The sequence below is a fragment of the Centroberyx affinis genome, unplaced genomic scaffold (genome assembly GCF_046629955.1).
Source record: "Centroberyx affinis isolate AG114_WGS23_722 - 3 ecotype Tasmania unplaced genomic scaffold, CSIRO-AGI_Caff_v1 ptg008261l_1, whole genome shotgun sequence".
NCBI lineage: Eukaryota > Metazoa > Chordata > Actinopteri > Beryciformes > Berycidae > Centroberyx > Centroberyx affinis.
Window position 1 is genome coordinate 27,215 of NW_027284110.1, and position 13,875 is coordinate 41,089.

The following is a 13,875-nucleotide window of genomic DNA, read 5'->3' on the forward strand; positions in this document are numbered from 1 at the left end:
TGGCATTTAATCAATACGGGGATTCAATCTTAGCTCTGGCTCATTTGGCAGGAAATCTATTTTGCTTCACTCAACCTGTCTGGGTGGCAATAATCTCCCATCCAGACACAGTACACATTTGGGCCTGCTCTCACTTAGGTTACAGTTGGATAGACACCTTCAAATTCTTTCCCTGGTATTAAAACTTTTTCCAGCTTCTGTAACAGTTTATGTACCTTAAATTTAGTTTTGGGCATCTAAAACAGTATTCTACAGTGTTTTATAAGCCTTCCACACATTGCAATGACTTGATGATTTGATATCTATTTCTCCAAAATAACTTGAAGGCCGGCTTTAGGGTCTTCTCCATTCATTCATGTCTGCCCTTGAATGGTGAATCAAAAGAAAACTTGTTAACAGCCTGTGTTATTATGGAGATAAATCCAAAGAGTGCATTACTTTTTTGTGTTTGATATAAAATATAAAATATAATTTCACAGTGCCTGTAGTAAGTTTCATCTTTTGACAAAACAATTATGCTGTGGAAAAGGTCCCTTTAGCACCTTGTATTGTGTGACCTCCTTAAACGCAATTAATTTGATAAAAAACATGAAGTAGAGACCAAGGCAACTCCTCTTTAAAGTATCAAAAGGCAGCAGAACACACCAGTAGCGCTGCTGTATCTGCTTGAGCTACAATTAATTTTATATCTAATAAGATATTCTAAATAGTGTTTGGTTGTTCAGTGCAAAACTCCTTGGCCCTACAAAAACTATCATCCATGACTCCTTTTCCTACTCCACCATTCACTGCACTTGCCCTTGTGCATCTGTATGTCAATGAAAGCCCCGCTTGATGATCTGCTATCCAGCGGTACAGTGGTTTTAATCTGCCACTAGGGAGCACTGACGATGAAATTGTGGTGACAGTGAATAAGCTTTACTCCCACTGTTAAATGAATCAGGTCTTCAGTGAAACCAAATTCCACTCAGTTACCCCGCGTTTGATTAGTTTTGAGCAGATTCTTTGGAGAACACGGAGCTCAATCATGATTGCGTCTGTTTTGTTTCTGAGAGACTTACGCTCCCGGTTCTGACCTTGAAGACCACAAGGTCGTGCAGTCCGTCCTGGAGAACTGTCCCATCCTCCTTCATCAGACGCACGAAGGCCATGGCGAAGTTCTTCTCGCTCTTATCCTTGGCTGGAGATGAATGGGACGGATGGGGACACAGAGGGAGGGAGGGATGGGTACACAGAGGGGAGGGAGGAATGGTTGGGGGAGAGACACAAAGCAGGAAAATAGGGAGGGAGGAGGGAGGGATGAATGAGAAAATTGGGACATGGGAGGGAGAGATAAGCGAGCGGAGACGGGAGTAAAAGGAGGAAGAGACGTCGTGTTGCTGATTTACATAACCAAGTGTGCGTAATGATGCCTTGGGTCATTTTCCAAATTGCTTCCAATCATCCGGCCCTTTTCAGAGTCGTGTTATTGTCGGGGGATCAGAGGAGAGGAGGTGAGAGTTTTGATGGATGGAGTGAACAGACTGACAGAGGAAGAAGAGTGTTCGGTACTCACACTCCTGGGAAGAGCGGTGTCTGAACATGAAGCGTAAATGGATCCTCTGCATTTCTTCCAGAGGGATTGCCACCTGGAGGACATCTCATGTTATTACAGCACATAAAATCCCATCTATTTTATTATTGGATTAAAGGGATAGCTTGGCATCGTGAGGTTTAGTTTCTTAACTTTTTCCTTCACCAGACTTTCAGTTTGACTAAATAGATCTGTTGAACCTCAGTAGAAACTAGCTTGCAGTGCCTCAAGATTTAAATGAGGAACACAAACATAACAACATAATAACCAGACATCTTCTGGGAAACTGAAGGCTGTTAGTGTCCTTAAAAATAAGGAACTAAAATTCTACCAGCAACTATTTCTGAGACGTTTGTGCTGTCACAGGCTCTAAAGCACACTCTCACACACACACTCACACACACACACACACACACCTTAAACGTCTCCATCCAGCGGGGCTGTTTGACTTGGTAGTAGATGACAGATCTGTACTCATTGGCCGCCTTATCCCCTGCTCCCAGGCAGATGGAGTTCTAGGAAGGAGGAAGAGAGAGAAAAAGAAGAACAGTAAGTGTCATATTGGGCTAGAAGACTTTCTGTGTGTGTGTGTATGTATGCATGTCTGAGACGGATTTTCGTTTTTGGTGTAAAGCCAGCGTGTGTGTGCGCCGGACTATGAGAGGGTGAGTAAGCGCTTGATCGGTGCCGTGCTTGCTCACTGGCCCGTGCCGCCTTAATCTTTTAAACACTGCACGCACACGCATACACACACACACACACACTTTCCACCTGCACACGCCTCCCTCACAGCCCCACACACACACCGATCCCCCTTCACACACACAATGCTCCCCCTCCCTCCTCCTCTGCCTCAACTCTTCACACGCTCTCCTGTTCACCTGTATGGCCTTGCCCTCCTCGTCGCACACCCACATGATGATCTCCACGTTCTTCTGCGTGGTCTTGTTGTACTTGTCGAAGTCGCCGCTCTGCAGGGTGAGGTAGATGTCATTGCGGACGTCTCCCGGCATGATGATCTCCGGGAAGCCCAGCTTGCGGGCCACGACTGTGCTGCGGTCCACCAGGTGAGGGTATTCCTTTCGGATCTGCACAATGTCCCCTACCAGGGCCTTCATGGTCACCCACAGACCTGGAGGGAGGGGGGGGGGGCAGAGGGTGTGTGTTAGGGTTCGACCAGTATGGGTTTTTGAAGTTCAATATCAATACTAAGACTTTTAAAGCTGCCGATGTTTGGTGCTGATATTCAATATCTTAAAATGTTTCCATTTTCATGCCGAAACATGACAAGTATTCAGTGTTTCCCCCAAGAATTTTATTCTTGTCAGGGTGGAAAAGCATATAAACCATCATGGGACACTAAAACTCTCCACTGAAACCCAGACTAATGAAATTCTTTCAGGGTTAATAGCTCTTTAAGGCAGGGTGACCCACCGCACCTATTCAAGGAGGAGAAACTCTGGGATACATTACTGCCTCACTTCACAAAAAACATTATTGAACAAGTAAATAAATAAATAAAATGTGCAAAAAAAATACAATTGCATTGCAGGTTGTTTTTAATGCAGATGGGGTCAAAGAGGAACCTCCATATCAGAAGCAATCCACATGACTGGCGATATCCAATATTTAATAAAAGGCCAGTATCGACCCCTAGTGTGTATATTACTGCTATGACAATAGCAAAACGACTCTGGTCAACATGAAGGGTCAAACTCTGCTCCACTTTGTGTAAAAATTCTGCATTTATAGGACATTCCCACCTACGTGAACTGCTTCCTAAATGGGATGGAGTACACTGCATACTTTAATATTCCTGGGTCGTGTTTGTGAAAGAGGTATAACAGAGGGGAGGGGAGGAGACAAAGAAAGGAAGGGCACAGGGTAATATTATAATAGACACAAATTTATTCTTCAAGAATCTGGGCTATAACCCTCCAGCAGAGTTTTCATGGTCACCTACACATGATAGGAGAAAATATAAGACGAGAAAGGGAGGGATGGACAGAAAAAGAGGGGGAAAAGGGTGAGCTATTTTAGGGAAATAGGTGGGGAAATCTATGTCACAAACCAAGACTTGCATGGCCACCCACATACCTGTGGGGAATGGTGTGTGTGTGTGTGTGTGTGTGTGTGTGTGTGTGTCTGTGTGTGTGTGATTAGGTGGCAGGAGCAACTGAAAGAGAGAGGAAGAGATTAAGGGTGAGTAATGTTAAGAAGGGACCTCCGGGTGGCCTAAGGTGCTCCCTTCCATATCTACTCCTCCGGGTGCTCCTTTCATATCTATGTCCGGGGCCTTCGGGGGCGAGAGGAGAGATAACAGCCGCGCGATATGCCGGTGCGGTCCAACATGTGGGGTTTACTCTCTATGTGGAACAAGGCAGCGTCACCCATAGGGGCTGTCAAAGTTAGCCATAAACATGAGGTAGTGTGCGGGGAAAAGGGACGCTGGCGAGGGAGAAATAAAGGGTAAGTAATATGAAAACACTCCGCTCAAGGGCACGCGTAATCCATCAGGATAATGTTCTTCGTCCTCACCCGCAGTGCAGAGAGGAGGGGGGGAGGGAGGGGAGGGGGTATGGCCATTTCATCTGACCACAAAACAGTGCAGTGTGTACAATCCAATAGGTGCCCTCAGTGTCATGCCTTGCCCACTGGGATACAGAGAGCGTCGGCTGCGTGTGTGGAAAAGTACCTTGGCCTCCGCTGTCTCCGCGAGATGACGTCACTTTGTTCAGCAAGGTGTGGAGGAAGTCGTTCTCAGCCACTACCCTGTAGCCAAACACACACACACACACACACACACACACACACACCGAAATGCGTTCAATCTTAAAATCATGCAGATGCTCAAATTTTCAGGCACACAAATTTGCAATAATGCTGTTTTAATTACAGGGATAATCTGTCACGGGGATTTAAGTTTGGAGCTAGAGAGATGCAGTAAGAGAATAAGAGGAGGGTGAGAGGGAGGAGGAGGAGGAGTGATAGAAGAGGAAAATAGGACATACGGATAGAAGGGAATGAAATGCTGCTTCTCCTCGTCGCACTCAGTCTTGCCTTTGATGATATCGCTGATGTCCATCACTGCCGAGAAGAGCAAAACAAATGTCTGTGATGACAATATCAAAGAAAATGCTACCATTTCTGATGTAAAATCACATCAATCAAAGACAGCCGCTGAGATCATTCTGTATATATCTGAGGCTCTCTATCACACATCAGTCTAGATCCTTTGCAAAACAGCAGTTGATAGCTGATTTATGATGAGGTAATATATGATGATATATGAGCAACTTTTATGGGTCAATGGGGATGGCAGTAGCCTTGAGGCCCTGAGACCCAATGGCAGGAGATATCCCAGTTTTGTTGGTATAAATGTGGACTATATATCATTTAATATCATTAGTTTTTGTTGATATGAGAGCTAAACCCTGGTCATGCCATTTGACTTTTAAAATACACAAAAAGTAGTCCCTGCTGTTGTAGGCAGTTGTACTGGGCAGCTCCCAGCTGTGACTGTGTGAAACTGTGTGAGTGTGAAGCAGTGCATCACTGGAAAAAGTGTGCTTAGTCCAATTTCCCTGGATAAAGGTTAAAATAATACAAAATAAATAAAAAATTTGACCTATTACTTTCAGCAGCTGACAAATCAGACAATATAACAGTAACCTTTACAGAACAAAGGTAAAAATGATTGAATAAGCTGCTGATGGACATAATTATTGGCAAACTTGCCATGCTACATTGCCTTACTCTGTTGCCAGTGTACCATAGCCTTTTGGGAAGGGCTAAGAAAAATGATATAGGGTTAGTTTGATCATCAATCTGGTTTAACTCAACCAAGTACAATAGATCATTTGCACAGCCATTTAATTGGCAAACAACAGCATTTTATTTGAGCAGAAAGCAACCGTTTCATGGCTCCTCCACTAGTACCTGCCACACCAAACGGCCGCCTCAGGCCCTGAGTGCACTTCTTGGTGTGGGTCTCCTTCAGATCCATCCTGCCCACCCTCACTATCTGACAGATCAGATAAATCTTCTCCCTGTTCAGGTCTTTGTTCCCCAAGTCCTGGTAGACAGAGAGAGGGTGAGGGAGAGGGAAGGGTGCAGAGGTAAAGGGAAGGAGAAGAAGAGGGAAAGGGAGATGGAATAAGAGAGAAAGAGAGAGATGTGAGGATGAGGAGAGAGAGGGAAGGAGTGAGGGAAGAAGGGAAGGAGAGAAAGAGGGCATGTTAGAGGAAAACAGAGGACAGACACAGAATGAGAGAACAACTGATTAAGACAAAGAGGCTGGGGAAAATGTCATGGGAGCGCACCGGCCATTTCAATGCAATCTCCTTGAAGACGGTATGACTCCACGCATTCATTTTCAGTGCATATCATGCCAAGAAACAGTGTGACAGTGCCCTCTGGTGGCGACTTACCGTAAAGACAACCTTCAGGTTGTTGAGCATGTCGATCTCCCTGGGGAAACCTTTGCTGCCCCAGCGCACCAAGTAGTTCTCACTGCACAGAGGATGTGAAAGAATTAACAGACATCCTCATACTGTTCTGTAAAGCTGCACTAGGCAAGACTTTAATCTAAAAATGCACCCGTCTTTTCAACCTAAATCTCTTTTGTCAGGTATGGACACTTGGAATCAAAACCTAAGAGTGAAATACAAACTGTGTCCTAATCAGCGAGTCAGCGTTCCATCCAGATACAGCTGAATGTACTAACATTAAATCTTTTGCCTCTCTTATAATAGTTGTAAAGCATCACAGACTGGCCAGGTTGAGAGACATGACCATGCTGTGTGCAGTTTACCGCTGTCAATTACATGATTTCTAGGAAACCGAAGTTCAAATGTTTCAAACTCGCTACTTCTCACTGCTATTTGGAGCCATTTGGAGAACGTGCAAAGTCTCCTAGTGCAGCTTTAAACTTTTATAATAATCCACATAAAAAATTCTAGCCACAGGTGACATAATCCATTGGCTGTGTCTCGATCCTTCTATTTCTGACAGCCTTTTCAACGACATACAACCATGTACCAGAGGCTGACAGACAGATAGATGGATAGACAGATAGGTAGATAGACAGATAGACAGATAGACGGACACATATCAGTCTCTGAGGGTACAGTGGGGTGAATCAAAGCCTGGCAAAGCTGACACCATCCTAAAATAACACTGTCAAAACACCCCACTGTCTGCCAGTTTGTCACATAAACAGGCCGACAGAGAGAGAAGCACAGATAGATAGATAAAGTGAGGGGGGGGTGACAGAAAGAAGCAAAGAACAAAAGAAAGAACCACAAAATCAACCAAGCAAACAAGCCAACAAAACAAGACTGTGAGAGACAAAGAAGAAGAATGAGACAGAAACAAAATGGACAGGAAGAAAGTAAAAGACTATCAACTAGTGGTGGATATAGGTAGATTGAGAAAAAGATGATTGATCCGAGTCTATCTTAATGCTCCCAGCTGCAGTGGCTGAGAATTAGATATACACAGTATGACAGTGAGTGACAGGCCTTGGCATCACTACTGTCAGGCACCACATAGCGCTGTCAGTCAGCATCTGCTGCCCTATAATTTGTGTTTCTGCATTGTTATTTTTCAACAAAACATTGCTCTAATTTAACGGGGTGCCGTGATGGAGGAGAGAGGACAAATGAGCAAACAAGAGGGAGAGAGGAAGGGCTTTCAGGGATGGAGGGATGGAGGAGAAAGGACATCATATTTGGACAGCAACACATTTTCTTCAGGCTGGTGGTTTTGTACTTGGATGGTAGAACCATACAATGACTATGGCATTACAAGTATGCATGGTTAACTTAAATTCAAGGGTATTTCCATCCATTTCAGATGGACAGGAAAAAAATGACGGTCTTTTTGCGCATGGTCCCCACCTAAAATAAGGGTTACCCACATTTTCATTTACAGTACTATCAAACCAGTGTAAGCTATATGGTCTTAAGCAAAAAATTTAAATTGTTTTTCTGAAAACAAAATAGATTTTTTGTTTATATTGGTGTTTTTTTGTCTTACGATGTGCACCAATTAGAGTTCACAGTTTACCCACTTTTTTATTTACCACCACATCACTGGACACTACACACCAAAAGTGATTTCTTTTAACTGTTCTTCCAACATGTATGAAAAAAGCAACATACATTTTACATTTTAGTCATGTAAGCTAACACCCTAATCTAGAGTGATTTAAAACAAGTGCTACAGTAAAAAACATCCAAATGTACCACAGTCCAAATACTGTTGGGGCTCACTGTATGAGGCCAGGGGTCGGATTAAAAGAAAAGATAAGAGAGGAAGACTTGAAGGGTGACACCTGATGATGGTCTGTTTGATGGGGTCGTAGAGGGACATGAAGAGCTCCGAGTCCTCTCCGATGCGGCAGACGAAGTTCCTGACGAAGACGTAGAGGCTGTGGGTGGGAGAGGACTGGATCCGCGCTGAGATCCCCGAGTGGTCTGTCTGGACGTTGGACTGCAGGACAGACAGGGAAGGACATTAACTTTACTACAATCCAGGTGGGAAACAAACGGCAGCCACAGGCACTTTGGCAGTAAACTAGCCATCATGTCAAGGTCCTATTCTCTTCAAAAAAACATCTAGTTGGCTGGTAAAATAGTGAAAGTAGCTGGTTAACATTGGGATCTACCAGCTACTGTGGCCAGTGGACAAAAAGGTTCGTTTCTCGCCCTGATGGTGGGTTTGTAAGGGAGGAGAAAATCACTGAATAAGAAAATCACTGAGTAATCATTGAATAATTTTCCTTTCATTTATGGATGAATGATGAATTGTACATGAGGCAGGGTAGAGTATCAGTTAAATAATTTATATGGAAGTGGATTCTTGTCAGATTTGGTTACAAGTAATAATCCATGACATTTTCATATAAATAAATATTAATTTTGCGACCCCCATATCCCTAACTGATATGACACAATAGTTATTCCACCCATACCCAGTTCATGAAAGCTTTCACATTTGCTGTTCTAAACGCCTGCTACTCTAAAGGAGTAGCAGGCGGCTTCCAGGGAAAAATCCTGAAAACAGCAGTGTGCTTGAAATAAATAGAAGAAGAACTGGGTAGTTAGCATGAACGGCAATGGACACCATGGCTAAACAGACAGAGAAAAGAGCGCCACCTACAGAAACCCAGACTTCAGCAACTGATTGGTGATCTCTGGGCAGTGTAGTACAGAAACACCACAGCAATGAGTGCTTAGCACCCAAGACGTTGCCAAAATAAAATATATATATCCAGTATATATATATTTAAGAACTTGAGAATTACTACTTTAATGCATCTCATTACCATTAATATCCACCATCAAATCCACCAAGGAGTTCCTCTCTCTCTCTCCCCAAACTTTCGGCATTGCCTTATCTTTATGCCTGCCCCCCTCCTCTCCCTCCCACACCGCCTTCCTCTCCTCTCCCCTACCTGCTCCTCTTTGATGCGTTCATTGATCTTGGCAGTGGCCTCCTCGTGAGCCCGGAACAGGCTGATGACACTGGCCCGCTCGGGCTCCAGGATGTTCCCGTCCCGGTCCCGAACCACCTGGTCCAGCTCCAGGATCCTGGGGTAGAGAGGGGAGAGGAGAGGGGACAAGGGAGGGGATGGGTTGAGGAGAGGTGGACGAAGAAAAGAGGGAGGAAGAAAAGGTGACAGGTGGAAGCGGACGTGCAGGAGGGAGGAAGAAGAGGAGAAGGGGAGGGAAGGTGAGGAGGGGAGGAAGATGACATCAAGGAGTAGAGGGTAAAGGAGGGGAAGGGGAAGGAGAGTGGGTGAGGATAGAGAGGGAGAGGGCAGAAAAGAAGGAGAAGGAGGGGATGGAGATAAAGAATAAGGGGAGGAGATCAAATTGAGAAACTAATGGTTAGATAGATGTCAACAGGTAGTCGACAAGGCAGCAAAATAGCTTGTGTGACGGGGAGAAAACTGGTAGGGAAATCAGCCAGACTTTGAATAATGCTTATATTTGAAGTGTGAACATGTGGCTGGTTGTTTTGAGCGGACATACTTGTTGCCGTAGTCGATCTTGGAGGTGACTTTCTGTTTGAGCTCCTTAAACTCATCACTGGGCAAGGTGCCAGACAGCAGCTGGGAACGCCACTCTATCAGGTCCCACATCAGCCTCTGTACCTCCTTCACACGCGCCTCTTTATTGACCTGGAGGAGTAGACACACAGTGTTACACACACAGACTCACACGCATTCACACACACACACAAAGAGTTTTTTTTTGTTGTTGTTTTATTTACCACAAAGAGCTGCTTCCATATGCTGCCCCACTCCCTCAGTGTGGTGGTCACCTCCTTCACCAGGGGCATCTCTACAGATAAGACAACCTCCTCATCTCTGTAGTTACACACACACACACACAGACACACACACACAGACACACACACACAGACACACACACACACACACACGGGCACAGACACACACACATTACAGTGACACCAAGGGAAAAAACTGTTACTTTTGGAGACAGGTGAAGTATCTTTTTCTCCACTCACCCTTGTTTTTCAATGATGACCTCCTTCAGCTGGACAAAACTGGCAGGGAACGCTCCCTAGAGAGGAATCAGGAGAAAAAAACAGAAAAAAAGAAAGAAAAAAAAAGGGATCAATGGCAGCTCACTCTCCTCTCCATGAAAGCAGGTTATGTGAGTCCATCCCTACCTGTCGGGCCTTGTTCCTGGCCAGGTAGCCTTTGTACCATCCTGAGAGACAAAATACACAATTTACTAACAGAAAAATACACTGAACAAAGAGCACAAATTCTTCCCCAAAACTCATATAAACGTTTCACAATATAACCCAAGCCAAACAATTTAGGCACTGGTATGGTATGGTATGGTATAGTATAGTATAGTATAGTATAGTATAGTATAGTATAGTATAGTATAATATACTACAGTACAGTTGTCATTTTGAGAAAATGGATGTTAAAGTTTTCAGTCTTGTGCTTGGTGTACTTGATGTAGCTGGTATAAAAAATGAATAAATTAACTATTTATAGTTGTTTTTGATGATTGTTTACTATATTTTAGGAAGTAGTTATAGAGGCAAATCTTTAAAAATATCAAAAAATTAACAAATCCAGACAAACTTGCCATTTTCACCAGAGGTACCTCACCTTAAATGGAGGTTCTGAATAAATGTTCAATCAATCAAACAAATGAAAAACACATCAACAAGAGTTGCAAAATGGCATCACATAACATAAGCAACATGTTATATCTAATAATATGGTATAAGTCTTATGTTTAGTGATAATATGTTTAGATTGTAAATATTCCTCACCATCGCAGACCTCCTGGATGTGGACCGTGTCTCCAACCTCCAGGGAAAGCTGCTTCTCTCCTTGGCCGGCAAAATTCCACTTCACTGGAAGACAGACAGAGAAATAACCAGAGTGTGAAGTCAGATGGTGATAAAGCAAACAAACGTTAGAGAAAAATGTGCTCAGACCACTTCAACATCGTTTTCCTGTATCTAGTGCCGGTGCCATGAACAAACTTACAAAAAAACCTGACTCATAGCTGTCTCCTTTTGGCTATTTCTAAACTCATCACAAGCAATACTTGACATATCAAAGGTTGAATTTTTTGATCTACATATTGCATCTTACATCTAATATCATATGTGTTTTATTCTTCTATGTAGTATCACACCAGAATGAGATGAACAGTAGACTTTCATGTGCATAGAGTATTTAAAAGTACAAATCAGGGATAAATTCAGCTTCAAACAGAGGGAAACACAGAGGTATGAAATGAGAAGTCCTGTCTTTGCCTCTACAAGTCTTATCTTAACGTTACAAACAGTTTCTAGTTTCTTCAACAGGTCTCACTAGAGTGTTATACTGCACCCAGCTTCCTTCCTCCTCCACTTCCTGTGTTGTCGCTCTAACAGACCAGGAAGATATGCAGCCTAGATACATAAACATATTCTTGCTTGCTTTTATATTTATTGATTTATTGTAACCGACAATATCAACCTCAATTACTAGGCTATAAACTATAGCGCTATTGGGATGAGAAACATTAATACTATTGTCTAAAGTCATTTTCCATAACAAGAAGTAGATAACGTATTTGAAGCCATTGTTTAATATGGATGTATTTTCTGCAGGCAGGCCAGTGAACCAGTCTGCTGTGAAAATCAATATGAGATGTGTGTCAGAAGTGATTTGAGTGTGTGTCTCCTTCGCATATCTAATGGAAACACATGCTGAGGCTCGGCCATATTCGCCCCTCGCATACCAGACAACACACAGGTTGCACTGGCAGGCTTCTCGCAGTCTCCACTCGCCCTGTTCCTTGTGTAGAAATCGATCTCTCCACATCTAACGCTGTCATTTACTGAATATTTTGCGTGCTGCACGAAATGTGTCGTACGTGTTGATTGCCTCCTATCTGCCACTCATGTCTCTATTCGCTTGAGACACAGATTGCAAGCTCCCAATGATTTTATCCCGCACCCAATCCACTGTAAGTGTTGCGGGTTGTGTTGTATTGATGCTAAACGGTGAATATACTCTTTCAGTGGCATGAGCTCTGAGGTGAACATCTATCAGGCCGTTAGAACGCACCTGCCCACATCCTGTCTAACAGGAAATGATAGGCTCTCTTTCTCTATAATTTGCAGCAAGGGTACTTTACACACATATAAACACACACACAAAGCATACATACAAACACATATGTGCACACACACACACAGGTGCAGACAACTGACTTACCTACACCGTACCTCTTGGTACAGGTCCTTGTCCACGGAGCCATGATTGCATCTGTCTACAGACTCTAACTCCCTCTCTCGTCTTTCTGATTCTCTCCTCCTACTCCTCTGTCTTCTTGGGTGTCTGCTCTACCTCTCACTTCTGCATTTTTTTTTCTCTAAATGAATGCATTAAGCCCGCCCCCCCCGCCTGTCTTCCTCTTCTGTCTCTCCTCTCTTCCTCCCCTCACGGGGCTAAGGGGAAGTGGGTGAGTAGTGCAGGGTGGAGTCCTGTGCAGCGCAGTCTCCATTCTGTCCATTTGGACTCCGTGGATCACCTACGCTCCACAACGTAATGTTAATTGAAATAACAATGATATGAGAATCTTATGGCTAAACGGTGAAGATATGCCAAGTAAGCATTTAGTAAAATCAAAAGGGCAAGTTCGTTGTCTGAATGCTGTGGCTGTGAAAGGACAATATCGAAATATTTTGCCTTGGCTTCTTGTCAACATTAGATTGCACAAGTGCTACCTGATATACTGAATATCATTTGGTGATATTCAGGAATACCCAGCTACATAAAAAATTACTGTAACTCTCTCTATTCCAGTCTCAGCCAAAACTCCCTCTGCTGTCTACAATTGGTGCAAAACACAGCCACTAGACTTTCAATCAAATCCCAGAGTCAATGTCACACTACCCCCATTTTAGCCTCTTTACACTGATTGCATGTTCATTTTATTTTAATATTTTACTGATACCTTTTAAGGCACTGCACGGTCTGGCCTCTAGCTACATATCAGACCTTATAACCCTTTATGCACAGCCTCAGATACTCCGGGGGAGAACACTCATGGACTTTCAAAAGTCCAGGCTAAAGATGTGGTGACCGGGCTTTTGAGTCCCTGGGATTTGGAGGCCCTCCCTGAGGAGATCAGGCTAGCAAAATCTGTTTTATCTTTCAAATCTCTTCTTAAAAAGTACTTCTTATGAACAGGTATTTTTATAATTGCCATTTTCTTATTTATTCTTGTGTTCTATTTTTATTTTTTGCACCTGTGTTTTGTATTTTTACCTCCACCAAGGAGGTTATGTTTTCGGTGCCGTTTGTTTGTTTGTCTGTTTGTCTGTTAGCAGGATTACGGAAAAACTACTGGCCCGATTTTCATGAAACTTTGTGGAAGGGTGTAGCATGGGCCAAGGAAGAACCCATTAAATTTTGGAGCGGATCCGGATCCGACTCACGAACAAGCAATAATAGCACAAACCTTGGCAGAGGTCTGCGCTCTCCGAGTGCAATTCTAGTTTCTATTTTATTTTACTTGAATTTCAATTTCTACCCTTCTATTCTAATTTCTTTTTATTTCTAATATTTTATTTCTGATTTAATTTATTCACTTGTACTTTGCACTTAATTTTTCATGCTGTGTAGCATTTTGTAACATTTGTTTTTAAAGGTGCTATAGAAACAAAGTTTATTATTATTGAGAATAATAAACAGGACAGTTATCATTTTCTCAACTCATTTAGATAATGTAACGTTTTTAAAATGT

At 43.2% G+C, this 13,875-nt stretch overlaps 1 protein-coding gene across 1 annotated transcript in view; it reads right to left on the reverse strand.

Moving 5' to 3' along the window:
* The window catches only part of dock2-like (dedicator of cytokinesis protein 2), a gene marked incomplete at its 3' end in the record, with an annotated part of 38,161 nt that extends 25,703 nt beyond the window's left edge, over positions 1-12,458 (reverse strand). The window contains exons 1-16 of the mRNA XM_071514224.1: positions 12,342-12,458; positions 10,901-10,984; positions 10,277-10,317; positions 10,112-10,167; positions 9,854-9,950; positions 9,613-9,761; positions 9,033-9,168; positions 7,911-8,068; positions 6,004-6,085; positions 5,513-5,648; positions 4,585-4,660; positions 4,269-4,345; positions 2,455-2,705; positions 1,990-2,088; positions 1,556-1,628; positions 1,062-1,180 (exon numbers count right to left, since the gene is read on the reverse strand). Coding sequence (XP_071370325.1) covers positions 1,062-1,180; positions 1,556-1,628; positions 1,990-2,088; positions 2,455-2,705; positions 4,269-4,345; positions 4,585-4,660; positions 5,513-5,648; positions 6,004-6,085; positions 7,911-8,068; positions 9,033-9,168; positions 9,613-9,761; positions 9,854-9,950; positions 10,112-10,167; positions 10,277-10,317; positions 10,901-10,984; positions 12,342-12,384 — 1,677 coding nt within the window. The remainder of the gene's footprint in view (positions 1-1,061; positions 1,181-1,555; positions 1,629-1,989; positions 2,089-2,454; positions 2,706-4,268; positions 4,346-4,584; positions 4,661-5,512; positions 5,649-6,003; positions 6,086-7,910; positions 8,069-9,032; positions 9,169-9,612; positions 9,762-9,853; positions 9,951-10,111; positions 10,168-10,276; positions 10,318-10,900; positions 10,985-12,341) is intronic.
* Positions 12,459-13,875: the final 1,417 nt, after the last annotated feature.